Here is an 18,765-nt window from a genome sequence, read left to right as displayed (position 1 = left end):
CAAAGTCCCCATGTATACCAAAAAATTTATAGCATTATGTTTGATAGGGTAAGAAAGAAACCAAAATAAAGTAAATGGTTATCAATTAAGAAATGGCTAAAAAAATTGTGGTACATGAATGTAATAGAATACTACTCTACTGTAAGAATTGATGACTGTGATGAATACATAGAAGCATAAAAAGATATACATGAGTTAAGACCTACATAAAGTTAACAATGCCCCCAAACTCCAACATACAAATGGCAACAACAATGTAAATATAAAGAAGAACCACTCCAAAAAATCAAAAGTGAATATGGCAAAATCTAAGCAAAATTCAAAAGAAAAATTATGAGTGGACATTGCTAATCTTCTCCTTTGTGGAAGAGGAAGACCCACAGGTTATGCACATTATGCATGATTCCCCTTTTTTATTTTTTAAAATGCTATTTGCTGTATAGGATAGCTGTCTGGGAAGGGAAGGGGCAGGGATATTTGGGAAAACTATCATGATGTTAAAAACATGAATGAGAGCTTCCTTTAAAAAAATACACTCAGAATCGTAAACTCTCCAAACTGAAAGGGGGCTCAGATGGCATCTAGCCCAAAACACCATGAACAAGAATAACCTTTTCAACTCACCTAACAAGTGGCCATATAGCTTTGACTTGAATGGTCAAGTAGTAGGGAACACATTACCTTAATAGAAAGAACAAGGATGCTTTTAAACAGCCAAAATATTTCCTTACATCAGTCAAAGTATACCTCTATGTAACTTTTTATTCATTATTTTTATTTTCACCCAAGACCAAGTCTAATATAGTTGAAGAGAGCTAGTTATCATGCTGCTGCAGCCTTCTCTTCATGCTAAATCTCCTCAGATTCTTCAACTATTCTCTTTCAGCTTGGTCTCCAAGTTCCTCCATAATCTGGAAATTGGTAGGAAATTTAGAACTTCAAGTCTCTTAGCATTGATGGAGCTTCTTAGAGACCATTTAAAATGTAATAAAAGATTTCTGCTCGAGGACATTCAGCTATTTTAAATAATGAGACTGTAAGTCCAAGGCAAAATACCTAGATTTTTCAACAGAGGCATGCAAAATGATATTGCACATTATTTATATTCTCTAAAGTTGTTATTCATAATTAATGCTCTTCTTTCTTGATTACAGAATCTTAGTGATGGCTAGGATATTCAAGATCTTATTGTATAATATCCTATGGGCATTCTCAATATAAGTCATCAAATCTCTGCTTGATAAAGGCAGGCCATTCTATATACCCAGGTACCAAGTGTCATCGTGATGCTGTCCCCAGCTGACCAATGTCACCTGCTCACAAACTGTTGCTTTTTCCTCTACCAAAACCTTTACATCTTTCCTATTCATATTTAGAAAATATGAAAGCTAGGATTTGATCTTAGCTGTCCTGTCTTCAAGCCCAGCATTATCTCATTTATATATACAGTTATCTACATCATCTCCAAATACAATTAGTTAGCATCTTTGGCTAAAAAGTGGAAGGACTAAATCTGACTGTATCACTACACTCCTACTTGGTGTCTTTGGGAACTCACCTCTATGAAGCTGAGCCACTATTATAGATGGAAGCCCAAAAATCAAGTCTCCCATCATATCCTGAAATAGGCCTTTCTCTTTTACAGGATCTTCTGTCACTCCAAGATATTCCTCAGTTATCACAGGAGTAAGGCCTTTGGGGATTTTCTGAATAAGTCTTAAGTGAAAAGCAATGGTCATTCATTCAGAGCTTGCATTTTTTCACCCATACACACATCATTTCCTCTATTCATTGATTTTATATCTTACAAAAGAATGGCCCAAGCAACAGCTTTTCCAAATGGCATTGTCAATCTGTTGTAACCAAGCCTCATTACAAAATTATGAAATATTACTATGAATTGTTAAGCCAATCATCCATTTATAACATTACTTACTAAGGCTAACTGAACACTGAACATACTGTTTTATTTAAAATAATGTATTTATGGAACCATCATACTGTTGCTCAGTTGTTCAGTCATGTCCAATTCTTTGTGACCCCATTTGGGGTGTTCTTGGCCAAGATACTGGAGTGGTTTGCCATGTCTTTCTCTAGCTCATTTCACAAATGAGGAAACTGAGACAAACACTTAAATGACTTGCCCAGCTAGTAAGTGTCTCAGGACAGATTTTAACTTATGTCTTATGGATGCCAGACCCCATACTCTATCCAATCCAGCCACTGAGCTCACCCTGGAACCATTAGAGTTCAGCAGAAAATCTATATTGATAACCTGGTTCTGCCCCTGAGGGAAATAATTTTACTTCTTTGTGGCAGAGGCTCTCGATTTTTACAATGAAGGTATTGATCTACTTTTCTTCTAGGTCCCTTGAGTTCTAATATTTCTGCATTCTAACCTTCCCCCTCACCCACTCATCTGTGAATTTATATTGTAAGTTTCTTCTCAGCTCTGAAATTCTATGATTCTTGATCCCTTACAAAAAGTGCATAGGAACTCCACAAAAGAGCTGTTGCTGTTTGTTGATCCAGTCTTCTCCTGATAGAGGATATCCCAGAAGCTGCAAAATAAATAAATAAAAAGCAATTATTTCTTTAATTAAATGAAAAATAAAGTTTTGATAGTATTTTTTCCAAATTTCATGTCAAGACTATTTTTAGGATGAATTTTTACTAGATTTTGAGTTTCAAAATTTTTTCCCTCCCTCCTTCCCCTCCCTCCTTCCAAAATTGGTAGGCAATTTGATATAGGTTATACATGTGCTACTGGGTAAAATATATTTCCATATTAGTCAAAGCTGTGAAAAAAGAAACAGATCAAAAGGAACTAAAAAACATGAAAAAGAACAAAGTAAATAAAAAAATGCTTTATTATGCATTAAGAGTCTATCAGTTTTTTTTCTTTCAATCTGGATGTGGCTTGCATTTTTCTTCCTGAATCCTTTGTAATTGTCTTGGATCACTGTATTGCTAAGAAGAGCTGAGTCATACATAGTTGGTCATCACACGATGTTGCTAATGCTGTGTATAATATTTTCTTGGTTCTGCTCACTTCACTTTTCTTCAGTTTGTACAAGTGTTTCCAGGTTTTTCTGAAATCTGCCTGTTCATTATTTCTTATTGCCTGATACTAATCCATCATGTATATACCACAGCTTGTTCAGCCATTCCCCAATTGATTGGCATCCCCACAATTTCCAATATTTTGCCATCACAAAAAAGGCTACTTTAAATATTTTTGCACATGTAGGTCCTTTTCCCTTTTGATGATCTCTTTGGGATATGGATCTAGTAGTGGTATTGCTGGATCAGAGGGCGTACACCACTTGGTTGCCCTTTGGGCATAGTGCCAAAGTGCTTTCCAGAATGGTTAGATCAGTTCACATCTCTACCAACAGTGCATTAGTGTCCCAATTTTCCCACATCCTCTCCAATATTTATTATTTTAATTTTTTGTCATATTGGCTAATCTGGTAGTTGTAACGTGGTGCCTCAGAGTTGTTTTAATTTGCACTTCCCTAATCAAAAATGATTTAGAGCATTTTTATATGCCTGTAGATATCTTTGATCTCTTTATCTGAAAACTACCTCTTCATATCCTTTGACCATTTGTATGTTGGGAATGGCTTGTATTCTTGTAAATTTGACTTATTTCTCTCTATATTTGAGAAATGAGGCATTTATCAGAGACACTTGCTGCAAAAATTATTTCTCAGTTTTCTGCTTTCCTTCAAATTTTTGTTGTATTGGTTTTGTTTGTAAAAGCTTTTTAATTACTACAATGAAAATTATCTATTTTGCATTTTGTAAAGCTCTCTGTCTCTTTTTTGGACATGAATTCTTTCCTTCTCCATAGATCTGATAAGTAGACTATTCCTTGTTCTTCTAATTTGCTTATAGTGTCACCTTTTATGTCTAAATCACGTACCCATTTTGATTTTATTTTCATATATGGTATGAGATGTTGGTCTACACCTAGTTTGTGCCCTTTTGTTTACTAGTTTTCCCAGCAATTTTTGTCAAATAGTGACTTCTTATTCCCAAAGCTGGGGTCTTTGTGTTTATCAAACACTAGATTACTATGGCCATTGCCTTACTATGTCTTATATACCCCATCTATTCTATGAATTGACCACTCTCTTTCCTAGTCAGTACCAAATGGTTTTGATGATTACTACTATAGTTTGAGATTTGGTATTGATAGGCTACCTTCTTTTTAATTTTTTTTTCATTAATTCTCTTCATAGTCTTGACTTTTTACTCTTCCAGATGATTTTTGTTTTTACTTTTCCTAGCTCTATCAAATAATTTTTAGGTAGTTTGATTTGTATAGAACTGAATAAATAAATCAGTTTAGGCAGAATTGTCATTCTTATTCTATTGGCTCAATCTACTCATGAGCAATTGAGGGTATTTCAATCGTTTAAATATAACTTTATTTGTGTGAAAAATGTTTTTTTTTAATTGTGTTCATATAGTTCCTGGGTTTGGTAGACTCCCAAGTAATTTATATTGTTTACAGGTATTTTAAATGAAATTTATTTCTCTCTTGCTGATGGGTTATGTTGGTCATATAAAGAATTGCTGATGATTGGATTCAAGTGGATTCAAAATGGCAGAATAGGAGCCAAGATGGTGGAGTGAAAGCAGTGACTTGCTTAAGCTATCCCCCAAAACCCTCCAAATACTCATAAAAAATGGCTCTAAAAGATTCTGAAGCAGCAGAACCCAAAAAAACACAGAGTGAAACAAATTTCCAGCCCAAGACAACCTGGATGATTGATCAGAAAGCTGTATTGTGCCGGGCTGGGAGCGCAGCGCAGGGTTGCATGGGCGCACAGGCCACAGCAAACCTGGAGCAGGCCTCAGAGGACTGAATCGCGGGAAGCTGTGCAGGTTTCCAGACTCCTCAATCCACAAACGCCAAAGACAACTTAGAAGGTCAGTGGGAAAAGTCTGTTTCTGTCAGTGCTGAAAGAGGAAGGTGGGGTTTCAGCCTCATTCCCCAAGAGCGTGGCCCTGGGGCGGCAGCTGCTTCCTGAGCTTCAGGCCCATAGACTGAGGGGGAATCCAATGGCTGATCAGAGAGGGATTGCAGGGATCTTTTTGTCAATGCTGAGACAGGAATCTTTTGCTTTGCCCTGTTTGGATCTGGGTCACAGTTCTGGGGCAGTGCTGGGGTGAGGAGGACTCGATGGTGGAGCTTGTAGTGGCTGTGGAGAGGAGCCCCTCCTCACAGTTACAAAAGAGAAAGGAATACCTGTGGTCACAGACCAGGAAAAGAGTAAACACCTCACCCCTTACCATACCACCTTGGAAGAACTGAAAATTTACAGGTCCCTACAAGGATCTGTGAAAACAGCTACACAAACCCCTGAAGCTTGGGACAGTATACTCTCCACACTGGAAGCAGACTCTTACCTTAACAAAGAGTTTAAAACTCAAGTAATTGGCTGGGATCATGAGCAACAGCGCAAAAAGAGTCAGACTATATTATCTTACTTTGGTGAAAAAGAAGATCAAATATACAACCAGAAGAAGACAACAAAATCTACATCCAAAGCCTCCAAAATATGAATCAGTCCCAGGCCTTGGAAGAGCTCAAAAGGGATTTTGAGAAGCAAGTAAGGGAAGTAGAGGAAAAACTGGGAAGAGAAATGAGAGTGATGCAAGAAAATCATGAAAAACAAGTCAACAGCTTGCTAAAGGAGACCCAAAAAAATACTGAAGAAAATAACACCTTAAAAAACAGCCTAACCCAAATGGCAAAAGAGGTCCAAAAAGCCAATGAGGAGAAAAATGCCCTAAAAAGAAAAATTGGCCAAATGGAAAAGGAAGTCCAAAAGATTACTGAAGAAAATACTTCCTTAAAAATTAGAATAGAGCAATTGGAAGCTAGTGACTTTATGAGAAATCAAGACACTGTAAAACAAATCCAAAAGAATGAAAAATTAGAAAACAATGTGAAATATCTCATTGGAAAAACAACTGACCTGGAAAATAGATCCAGGAGAGAGAATTTAAAAATTATTGGACTATCTGAAAGCCATGATCAAAAAAAGAGCCTAGACATCATCTTTCAAGAAATTATCAAGGAAAACTGCCCTGATATTAGAACCAGAGGGCAAAATAGAAATTGAAAGAATCCACAGATCTCCTCCTGAAAGAGATCCCCAAAGGAAAACTCCTAGGAATATTGTAGCCAAATTCCAGAGTTCCCAGGTCAAGGAGAAAATATTACAAGCTGCCAGAAGGAAACAATTCAAGTACTGTGGAAACACAATCAGGATAACACAAGATTTAGCAGCTTCTACATTAAAGGACCGCAGGGCATGGAATATAATATTCCAGAGGGCAAAGGAGATAGGATTACAACCAAGAATCACCTACCCAGCAAAACTGAGTATAATCCTTCAGGGGAAAAAATGGTCATTCAGTGAAATAGAGGACTTTCAAGCATTCTGATGAAAAGACCAGAGCTAAACAGAAAATTTGACTTTCAAATACAGGACTCCAGTGGAACATGAAGAGGTAAACAGGAAAGAGAAATCATAAGAGACTTATTAAGATTGAACTGTTTACATTCCTGCATGGAAAGATGATATTTGTAACTCATGAGAACTTTGTCAGTATTAGGGTAGTTGAAGGAAAAAAATTATATGTATGTATATGTAGATAGATAGATAGAGGGCACAGGGTGAGTTGAAGATTAAGGGGTCATATCTGGAGAATAAAATTAAGGGATGAGAGAGGATGATACTCAAGAAGAAAGGGAAAGGTAGAATGGGGTAAATTATCTCACAAAAAAAAACAGAAAAGAAAAGTCTCTCACAGTGGAGGGGAAACAGGGGAAGGTGAGAGGGAATGAGGGAATCTTATTCTCATAGGATTTGGCTTAAGGAGAGAATAACATACACATTCAATTGGGTATGGAAATCTGTCTTACCCTACAGGAAAATAGGGGGAGAAGGGGACAAGAGAGCAGGGGGATGATAGAGAGGAGGGCAGATTGGGAAAGAGGGTAATCAGAAGCAAATACTTCTGAGGAGGGACAGGGTCAAAAGAAAGAATAGAATAAATGGGAGGGCAGGATAGGATTAAGGGAAATAGAGTTAGTTTTTCACAACATGTCTACTATGGAAGTGTTTTGCATAACTGCACATGTACAACTTATATTGAGTTGCTTGCCTTTTCAATGAGGGTGGGTGGGGAGGGAGGAAGGGAGAAAATTTGGAACTCAAAGTTTTAAAAACACGTGTTTTAAAAAAAATGTTTTCACATGCAACTGGGAAATAAGAAATACAGGAAATGGGGTACAGAAGTCTATCCTGCTGTACAGGAAAATAGAAGGGGAAGGGCATAAGAGAAGAGGGGGGAGAGATAGAAGAGAAGGCAGACCAGGGGAAGGGGTATTCAGAATGCATGCCATCTTGGGGTGGAGGGAGGGGTGAGAAATTTGGAACTCAAAAATCTTGTGGAAGTGAATATTGAAAACTAAAAGTAAATAAATTTATATTTTAAAAAAATGGCTCAGTAAAGCCAGGGACTTGCCTAAGATTTTCCCCAAACCCTTCCAAATACCTTTAAAAATGATTAAACAAATTCTAAAGCAGCAAAACCTACAAAAACATGGAGTGAAACAAATTTCCATCCCAAGGCAACTTGAAAGGTCATCAGGAAAGGTCTATTACACCAGAGTGAGAGAGGAGCACAGTACAGCTCAGGCTGCATAAGCACAGGCTGGGCCCTAGAAAACATGTAACAGACTTTGGGGTGCAGCCAGGGAGGTTTCCAGACCTCTCAGTTTACAGATGCCAAAGAAAACTTAGATCAGCAGGAAAGGTCTGTTGCATCTGAGTGAGAGTAGAGTACAGTCTAACATAAGACTCCCTCACATAGCTCCTGGCCCAGCAAACCAGGAGCAGGCTGTCTACAACCAGAGGCTAAAATACAGATGGACAGAATCCAATGATCACCTCTTAACAGAGATCCCAAAACAAAAACTGCCAGGAATATCATAGCCAAATTCCAGAGTTACCAGGTCAAGGAGAAAATATTGCAAGTATCCAGGAAAAAAAAAAATTCAAATGTCATGGAGTCACAGTCAGGATAACATAAAATTTAGCAGCTTTCACATTAAAGGTTCAGAGGGCTTGGAATATGATATCCAGAGCACAAAGGAGCTATGATTACACTAAGAATCACTTACCAAGCAAAGTTCAGTATAATCTTTCAGGGGAAAAAATAGATATTCAATGAGATAGAGGACTTTCAAGAATTCTTGATGAAAAGATCATAACTGAATAGAAAATTTGACTTTTAAATACAAGACTGAAGAGAAGCATAAAAAGGTAAACAGTAAAGGGAAATCATAAAGGACTTAATAATGTTTAACTGTTTATATTCCTACGTGGGGAGATATAGTTGTAATTCATATGACATTTCTCATTATTGAGGTACTTAGAAGGAGTATATATAGACTGAGAGCACAGATGTGAGTTGAATATGAAGGGATGATATCTAAAAAATAAAATGAATAGGTGAGAGAGGAATGTGCTGGGAGACAGTGAAAGGGAGAGGAAAAATGGGATAAATTACCTTCCATAAAAGAGGCAAGAAAAGTTTTTAAAATGGAGTGGAATGGGGGTGCGGAGAAGAGACCAGGAATGAGTGAACCTTACTTTCTTTAGAAATTGGCTCAAGGAAGGAGTAACATACACACTTATTTGGGTATGCAAATCTATCTTACCCTATAGGAAATTAGGAGGGGAAGGGGATAGGAGAAGATGGGATGATAGAAGGGAGGATAGATTGGTGGAAGGGGGCACTTTTGAGGAGGGACTGTGTGAAAAGAGAGAGAATTGAATAAATGTCGGGGAGGAATAGGATGGAGGGAAATACAGTTAGCAATAATAACTGCAAAAAAAAATAAATCTTTAAGCAAATTTCTCCAATAAAGGCCTCATTTTTCAGACATATAGAGAAGTGAGTCAAATTTATAAAAACCAGAGCCATTCCATAATTAACAAATGATCAAAAGCTATGATAAATTTTCAGATGAAATAACCAAAGCTATCTATAGTCATACAAAAATACTCCAACTCACTATTGATTGGAGAAATGCAAAATAAAACAATTCTGAGGAAATACTTCATACCTATTGGATTGACTAATAGGATAGAAAAATTAAATGACAAATGTTGGAGGGGATGTGGGAAAAATGAAACATTAATGCACTATTGGTGGAATTATGAATTAATTCAATCATTCTGTAGAGCAATTTGGAACTTTTGCCAAAAGGTTACAAAACCATGCATACCCTTTGACCTAGCAGTACCACTACTAAGTCTGTATCCCAAAAGAGATAAAAAATGAAAGGAAAAGAACTTATTTCTACAAAAATATTTATAGCAGCTCTTTTCTAGGGGCAAAGAATTAGAAATTGAGGGGACAGTTATCAATTGGGGAGTGGCTGAACAAGTTGTGGTATGTGATTATGATGGAATGTTATTGTACTTTAAGAAATGATAAACAGGATGTTCTCAGAAAAACCTAGAAAGACTTTTATGGGCTGATACAAAATAAAATGCACTATACACAAATTAATAGCAATATTCTGATGATCAGCTGTGAATGACTTAACTGTTCTCAAAATACAATGATCCAAGGCAACTCTGAAAGACATATGATGAAAAATGCTATCCACCCCCAAAAAAAGAATTGATAGCATCTAAATACAGGTTGAATCATCCTTTTTTTTTTTTTACTTTCATTATTTTTCTTGAGGTTTTTTTTTTGTGGTTATTTTCTGTTTTGTTTCACAACATGACCATTATGGATACATTTTACATGGATGGCTACATGTGTATAACCTATATCAAATTGTTTGCCTTTTCAATGAGGGGAAGTGGGGCAGGGAGAAGGGAGAGAATTTGGAATTCAATATTTTTAAAAAGAATGTTAAAAATTTGTTTTTACATGCAACTGGGGGACAAATGCTATGGCTTATAGTTATATTTTGCTGCTATTATATTAAAATTGCTTTCTAAATGCCATGTATTTTCTATATATTTGAAGTTTTTATTCAGTAGTAAGGATGAAGAACTTTATAAAAAAGAAAACCAGATGATTTATATGGGTTTATCTTATATCCTGCAACTTTAATTGTTAATTATGGCAAGCAGTTTTTTTTTTTACTTGATTCTCTAGAGTTCTCTTAACATACCATCATATCATTTGCAAAGAATGATAGTTTTGTTTCCTCATTGCCTATTCTAATTCCTTCAGTTTCTTTTTTTTTTAATTGCTGGAACTAACAATCTAATGCAATATTGAATAAGTGGTGATTATAGGCATCCTTGCTTCACCCCTGATCTTTTTGGGAAGGCTTCTATCTTATTCCAACTACAGATAATGCTAGATGATGGTTTTAGATAGATACTGCTTATCATTTTAAGAAATGTCCTCTTTATTCTTATGCTCTCTATTGTTTTTAAGTATGAATGGGTACTTTATTTGCTCAAAAGCTTTTTCAGCATCTATTGAGATATCATGATTTCTGTTGGTTTTGTTGTTGATATGGTCAATTATGTTGATAATTTTCCTAATAGCGAACCAACCCTGCAGTCTTGGTATAAATACCACTTGTTCATAGTGAATAATCTTTTTGATGTATTGCTTTAGTTGCCTTGCTAACATCGTGTTCAAAATTTTTGCACTGATATTCATTAGGGACATTTTGCTATAATGTTTTTCTCTGTCTTAGTTTCTCCTGGTTTAGGTATCAGCATCATATTTGTGTCATAAAAGGTGTTTCATAGGACTACTTCACCTATTTTTCAAAATAGTTTATATGGTATTGGAATTAATTGCTCTTCAAATGTTTGGTAGAATTCACTTGTGAATGAACCCATCTGGCTCTGTAGATATTTTCTTAGGGAGTTCATTAATGGCTTGTTCAATTTCTTTTTCTAGGATGGGGCTGTTTAGGTATTCTATATCTTGATCTATTAATCCCAGTAATTTACATTTTCATAAACATTCATCAATTTCTCTCATATTGCCAGATTTATTGACATATAATTCCTAATGATCAATTTCTTCTTCATTGGTGGTGACTTCACCCTTTTCATTTTTGATATTGGATATTTGATTTTCTTTCTTTTTTTAATCAAAGTAATCAATGAGATCTATTTTATTTAAAAAAACAGGTCCTAGTTCTATTTATTAGCTTAGTATATTTTCCTTTGTTTTCAATTTTATTAATCTCATCTTTGATATTCAGGATTTCCAATTTAGTACTCAATTATTAAATTAAATTAAATTTTGTTCTTTCTCTAGTTTTTTTTAGTTGCTTGCCTAATTCATTGATCTGCTCTTTCTCTATTTTGCTGATGTAAGAAATTTTTTTAAATTTAATTCAATAACCATTTATTAAACACCTAATGTACATGTTAGGCACAATGTAAAGAACTGGACATACATAAACAAAAGTAAAATCATCTCTTTTCTTATTCCAGGACAGAGGTGAGAAAAAGATGTACACAGATAAGTAAAGATAAAATATATATGCTCCGACTGAAGTTTTTGGATAGCCCAAAAAAAGACATCAAAGCAACTAAGTTTTGCTGCTGAGTACTGTGTGTGATAAAAGCAGGAATGTGGTCTGGTGGGTGGAGAAAAATGACCTTTTCTCCTTAGATTACCTTTTGTTCTGGCTTAAATTCATCTGCATGTTAATGTACAAGGATTTTGTGATTACACAACCATAAATTAGCTAGGTTTTTTTTTTTTGCACATTCTCCTGTGTGCGGTTTTTTTTATTGATTTATTTTGATTTATCAACAATCACTTCCATAAGTTTTTGAGTTTTAAATTTTTCTCCCTCTCCCTTCCCACCTCCCTCCCCAAGACAGAACACAATCTGATATGGGCTATATATATACACATTCTTATTAAACATATTTTCACATTGGTGATGTTGTAAGTAAGAATTAGAACCAATAGGAGGAACCACTAGAAAGAGGAAACAAAACACAGCAGAAACAACAAAAAAAAACAAATAGTATGCTTTGATTTATATTCAAATTCCATAGTTCTTTCTTCAGATGTGGATAGGCCTCCATTATGAGGCCTTTGGAGTTATCTCAGATCCTTGTATTACTGAGAAAGGTTAAGTCTATTAATATTAGTACCTAATTGATTATGTTATTCCCTTCTTGAGCCAAATCTGATGAGAGTAAGGTTCAAACAATGCTCATCTCCCTCCCTTCTTTCCCTCTGCTGTAATAGGTTTTTGTGCCTTTTCTTGTAATGTAATTTGTCGTTATCTTTTTCCTCCTTTCCTTTTCTCTTAGTACATTTTCTTAATTAGATCAGATTGATCCACTTACTTGGATCCAATTTAACCCACCTGAATAGATTTTTTTTTTTATCATTTAATCAAGTCAACTTATATCCACCCCTTTTATGTATACCACTTTAACATGGTATAATAACAACACAGTTCTCAGGGGTTACAAGTATCCTCTTCCCTTGTAGGGTTATAAACAGTTTGCCCTTATTAATAACATGTTGTTTTTTTCTGTCTTGTTTACTTTTTCATATCTCTCTTGAGTCTTGTATTTGAAGATCAAATTTTCTGTTGAGCTCTGGTCTTTTTATCAGGAAGATTTGGAAGTCCCCTATTTTGTTAAATATCCATCTCCTCCCCTGAAAGATCATGCTCATTTTCAATGGGTACTTGATCCTTGGTTGTAATCCAAGCTCCTTTGCCTTATGAAATATCATATTCCACACCCTATGATCTTTTAATGTAGAAGCTGCAAGGTCATGTGTAAATCTGACTGTGGTTCCATGATATTTAAATTGTTTTTTTTCTCCTGGCTGCTTGTAGTATTTTCTCTTTGACCTGGTAATTTTGGAATTTGGCTACTATATTTTTTAATTTTTATGGCATTTTTAATTTTGGATCTCTTTGAGGAGATGATCGGTGGATTCTTTTTTTTTATGTTTTTAAAATTTGGGGTTATAAATTTTCTTCCTTCCTCCCTCCTCACCCACCCTCATTGAAAAGGCAAGCAACTTGATACAGGTTATAAATGTGTAGTCATGCAAAACACTTCCATAATAGCCATGTTGTGAAAAACTAAGTATATTTCCCTTCATCCTATCCTACTCCCCATTTGTTTTATTCTCTCTTTTGACCCTGTCCCTCCTCAGAAGTGTTTGCTTCTGATATCTCCTCCCCCAATCTGCTCTCCCGTCTATCATCCCCCTGCTCTTTTATCCCCTTCCCCCCTTATTTTCCTGTAGGGTAAGACAGATTTCCATACCCAATTGTATGTGTATGTTATTCCCTCCTCCAGCCAAATCCTATGAGAATAAGATTCACTCATTCCCTCTCACCTTCCCCCATTTCCCCTCCATTGTAAAAGCCTTTTCTTGTCCATTTCATGTGAGATAGTTTACCCCATTCTATTCTCTCTCTTTCTTCTTCTCCTAGTATAATCCTCTCTCATCCCTTAATTTTATTTTCTAGATATCACCCCTTCATCTTCAACTCACCCTATGCCCTCTATCTATCAATCTATCTATCTATCTGTCTATCTATCTACATACATATAATTTTTTTTCCCTCCAAATACCCTAATACTGACAAAGGACTTATGAGTTACAAATATCATCCTTCCATGCAGGAATCTAAACAGTTCAACCTTAATGTATCTCTTATGATTTCTCTTTCCTGTTTATCTCTTCCATGTTTCACTTGAGTCTTTTATTTGAAAATTAAATTTTCTATTTAGCTCTGGTCTTTTCATCAAGAATGCTTTAAAGTCCCCTATTTCACTGAATAATCATTTTTTACCCTGAAGGATTATACTCAGTTTTGCTTGGTAGGTGATTCTTAGTTGTAATTGTATCTCCTTTGCCTCCAGAATATTATATTTCATGCTCTGTGATCCCTTAATGTAGAAGCTGATAAATCTTGTGTTATCCTGATTGTGTTTCCACAATGCTTGAATTGTTTCTTTCTGACTGTTTGCAATATTTTCTCCTTGACCTGGGAACTCTGGAATTTGACTACAATATTCCTAGGAGTTTTCCTTTGGGGATCTTTTCAGGAGCTGATTGGTGGATTCTTTCCATTTCTATTTTGGCTTCTGGTTCTAAAATATCAGGGCAGTTTTCCTTGATAATTTCTTGAAAGATGATGTCTAAACTCTTTTTTTGATCTTGGCTTTCAGATAGCCCAATAATTTTAAAATTCTCTCTCCTGGATCTATTTTCCAGGTCAATTGTTTTTCCAATGAGATATTTCACATTCTTTTCTATTTTTTCATTCTTTTGGATTTGTTTTACAATGCCTTGATTTCTTATAAAGTCATTAGCTTCCAATTACTCCATTCCAATTTTTAAGGAAGCATTTTCTTCAGTAAACTTTTGGACTTCCTTTTCCATTTGGCCAATTTTTCTTTTTAGGGCATTTTTCTTCTCATTGGCTTTTTGGACCTCTTTTGCCATTTCAATTAGGTTATTTTTTAAGGTGTTATTTTCCTCAGTATTTTTTTTGGGTCTCCTTTAACATCACTCTTAGTTTTTCCTCTACTTCTCTTACTTGCTTCTCAAAATCCCTTTTGAGCTCTTCCAAGTCCTGGGACCAATTCATATTTTTCTTGGAGGCTTTGGATGTAGGAGCTTTGGGTTTGTTGTTTTCTTCTGGTTCTATGTTTTGAACTTCTTTGTCACCAAAGTAATATAATATAGCTTAACTCTTTTTGTGCTGCTTGGTCATGATACCAGTCAATTACTTGAGTTATAAACTCTTTGTTAAGGTAGGGGTCTATTTTCAGCGTGGAGAATGTACTGTCTCACACTTCAGGGGTTTTGTGCAGCTGTTTTCAGAGATACTTCTAGGGACCTGTAAATTTTTGGTTCTTCCAAGATGCTGTGACCAAGGGTGAGGTATTTACTCCTTTCCTAGAATGTGCTCTGGTCTATGAGTGACCACAAGCACTCTTTTCTCTCTTGGAACTGTGAGGAGGATTTTCTCTTTACTGCCACTACAAGCTCTACCATGCCAGTGCTCCTCCTCACTGAAGGACTGCCACCCAGAACTGCGACCTAGATCCAAGCACAGGCAAAACAAGAGAATCCTGCACCAGCAGAGAGATATCCTTGCAATCCCCCTCTCATCAGCCACTTGATTCCCCCTCAATCTGTTGGCTGAAAGCTCCAAAGGCAGCCACCGCCCCAAGGCTGAGCTGGGGGACTGGAGCTGAGACCACCACATTTCTCTCTCTCACCACAGACACAGGCTTTTCCCACTGACCTTCTAAGCTGTCTTTGTCATTCATGGTTTTAGATTTCTGGAATCCTCCACAGCTGCCCATAATTCAGTCCTCTGAGGCCTACTCCAGGTTTGCTGAGGCCTGTGTGCCTGCACTGAACTGCATTCCTCTCCCAGCCCAGAGCAATATACCTTTCTGATCAACCATCCAGGTTGTCTTGTGCTGCAAATTTTTTTCACTTTGTCTTTTTGTGGGCTATGCTGCTATAGAATTTGTTTAGAGCCGTTTTTTATATGTATTTAGAGGGGTTTTGGGGACAGCTCAAGCAAGTCACTGCTTTTACCATGACATCTTTTCGGTGGATTCTTTCTTTGGCTATTTTGCCCTCTGGTCCTAGGACCTCAGGGCAGTTTTCCTTTATGATTTCCTGAAAGATACTGTCCAGGCTCTTTTTTTCATCATAATTTTCAGGTAGACCAGTAATTTTTAAATTGTCTCTTCTACATTGTTTTTTCTAGGTCAGTTGTTTTACCAATGAGGTATTTTACATTTTCATCTATTTTTTTTTCATTCTTGCATTTTTGTTTGGCTGATTTTTGCTCTGAAAGAGTCATTAGCTTCCATTTGCCCAATTCTAATTTTTAACAAATTGTTTTCTTCTCTTAGATTTTGTATGTCTTTCCCCATTTGGCCAATTGTATTTTTTAGGGATTTGTTTTCTTCAGTGTACTTTTTTCCAGTTGGCCAAGTGTATTTTGTAAGGACTTGTTTCTATAGTTAAATTTTGTCCTTCCTTTACCGCGCTATTAACTCTTTCTTGCTTACCCTCATTTCTTTTCCCATTTTTTTCTTCTACCTCTCTCATTTGACTTTTAAAATCCCTCTTGAGCTCTTCTAAGAAGGCTCTTTGGGCTTCAGATCAGTTCGTATTCCCTTTTGAGGTTCCAGATGTGGGTTTGTTGACAATGTTGTCCTCTTCGGAATTTCTGCCTTGAACTTCACTCTTCCCTTAATAAGAATCTATGGTACATTTCTTTTTGCTCATGGTGTTTGCTTATTTCCTGGCCTTTAAAGAGATTAATCCTCCTGCTGCAGTGCAGAGGGCACTGCTCCAAGCTTCTTGTGTTTGGAGCTTTGGGCTTGGTCACTGGCTTTGTGTGCTGGGGCCTCCAATGCCCCCAGTTGGAGACTGTAGGGTTTTGGAAGCTTACCTGGTGTTGGGCTGGAATCAGCAACACTGTAATTCTAGGGATAGGATTGGTTAGTGTGATTCCTGGAGATTTCTCTTCACTTGGGCCTTTCCTTTCTTTTGCTTTCTTCAGCCCCTTTCAGATGGATGTTGCAGGATATTTATCCACCTGGGGCTCCTTGGAAAGCTGCTTCCCTTAGTTTTGCTGAGGCACTGGGAGACCTGGTTGCTGTAGAATGCTGAGGCACATGGTGGTTCTCTATGCTGGTTTCCACTGATTCCCTTGCCCTCACTGAGGCACTTGGGGGTCCTGGTGTTGGTGTTTGCGTGCTCCACTACCTGGGTTTTACAATCTCCTCTTCGTATGCTGAGATGGGGCTTTCCACTAGCTTTCTGGGATGCCTACCATTTTATACTGCTTCCCTTCCCCCAGGGTAAGAGGGGCCTTTCCCATTAATCCCTCAAACTACCTGGGCTACTTGACTGCTGTATCCCATCCTTCTTCTGTTTCAAATATTTCAGGGTTTTTCTTGAGGTGATATTTTCTGGGCTTTCAGAGGTTAATAAGGGAGGGTAAGAATGACTTACTTCTTATTCTGCCATCTTGGCTCACAGAAGCAAAAGCCCCAATGTAAGAATTTTAAGAAATAAATTTCTCCCTAAATACAACTTTGGCTGCATCCTGTAAATTTTGGGATGCTATCTCGTTGTTGTCATTCTCCTTAATGAATTTATTGATTGTTTCTGTGATTTGTTCTTTGACCCACTTATTCTTTAGGATTAGATTATTTAGTTTACAATTAATTTTTAGTCTATTTTTCCATCGCCCTTTGTTGAATTTCATTTTTATTGCATTATGATCCAAAAATAAAACAGTTAATATTTCTGCCTTTTTACATTTGGTTTTTCAGGGTTTATGGCCTAATACGCGGTCAATTTTTATGTAGGTGCTATATGCTGCTGAGGAAATGGCATATTCCTTTCTGTTCCTATTAAGTTTTCTCCAAAGGTTCATCATATCTAATTTTTCTAATATTCTATTTACCTCTTTAGTTTCTCTCTTGTTAATTTTTTTTGTTGGATTTATCAAATTCTGAGGGGGGACAGTTGAGATCCCACACTAGTATAATTTTGTTATCTATTTCATCTTGTAACTCACTTAAGTTCTCTAAGAATTTGGATACTATACCACTTGGTGCATATATGTTTAGTATTACTATTCATTGTCTATAGTATCTTGTACAAGTTGTAGTTTCCTTCTTTATATGTGTTAATTAGGTCTCTTTTTTTTTTTGCTTTGTCTGAGATCAGGATGGTTACCCCTGATTTTTCTACTTCTATTGAAGCAAAATAGATTCTTCTCCAACCCTTTACCTTTACTCTGTGTGTGTCTCTCTCTACTTCAAGTGTGTTTCTAGTGAACAACGTATTGTAGGATTCTGGTTTTTGATCCACTCTGCCATCCACTTCCATTTTATGGGAGAGTTCGTTCAATTAACATTTACGGTTATGACTAAAACTGTGTGATGGAGGGAAATCCTCCATTCTATTTTTCCTCCTGTTTGTCCTCTCTCTCCTTTTCCCCTTTCCCTCCTCATCAGTGTCTTGCTTCTGTCTCCCACCTCCTTGCCCCTCTTTTCTTAATCTCTTCCTCTCTTATTTTCCTGTCATGTAACATAGATTTTTATATTCAACTGATTGTGAATGTTGTTCCCTCTGAGCCAATATTGATGAGAGTAAGGTCAAGCAATGCCCATTGCCAACCCTTCCACCTTTCCCTTCAGTGTAATTTGTTTTTCATGCCTCTTCATGTGAAATTTGTCCCATTCCACCTATTACTTCCTTCTGTACTCAGTGTATGCCTCCTTCTCATCTCTTAATTATTTTTTATGTCATATCCTCAAGTTCACCTGATACCTCTACCCTCTGTCTATATACATTCCTTCTATTAGTAACACAATTTTAAAGAATTAGAAGTATCATCTTTCCATGTAGGGATGTAAACATTTTAGCTTCATTGAATCTCTTATGTTTTTTTAAACCCTTTTAGGCATCTCAAGTCAATATTGGAGAACATTTTTCTTTGGTTCAACTCTGATCTTATGAGAGCTTGAAATCTTTCTATTTTATTGAATGACCATGTTTTCTTTTGAAGTATTATACTTGATTTCACCAGGTAGATGATTCATGGTTGTAGTCCTAGATCCTTTGCATTCTGAAATATCATGTTATATGACCTTTGATCTTTTAATATTACAGCTGTTGAGTCCTTTATAATCCTGATTG

At 36.4% G+C, this 18,765-nt stretch overlaps 1 protein-coding gene across 1 annotated transcript in view; it reads right to left on the bottom strand.

The window, feature by feature from the left end:
• Positions 1-18,765, bottom strand: part of LOC110207508 (liver carboxylesterase 1-like) — a 71,531-nt gene that overhangs the window by 33,020 nt on the left and 19,746 nt on the right. The window contains 3 exon segments of the mRNA XM_020985202.2: positions 1,559-1,706; positions 2,482-2,540; positions 2,543-2,561. Coding sequence (XP_020840861.2) covers positions 1,559-1,706; positions 2,482-2,540; positions 2,543-2,561 — 226 coding nt within the window.

This window comes from Phascolarctos cinereus, unplaced genomic scaffold (assembly GCF_003287225.1).
Source record: "Phascolarctos cinereus isolate Bilbo 61053 unplaced genomic scaffold, phaCin_HiC Scaffold_2;HRSCAF=192, whole genome shotgun sequence".
NCBI lineage: Eukaryota > Metazoa > Chordata > Mammalia > Diprotodontia > Phascolarctidae > Phascolarctos > Phascolarctos cinereus.
The sequence above is the reverse complement of the archived record's forward strand: the minus strand, read 5'-3'. Positions and strand labels throughout refer to the sequence as shown.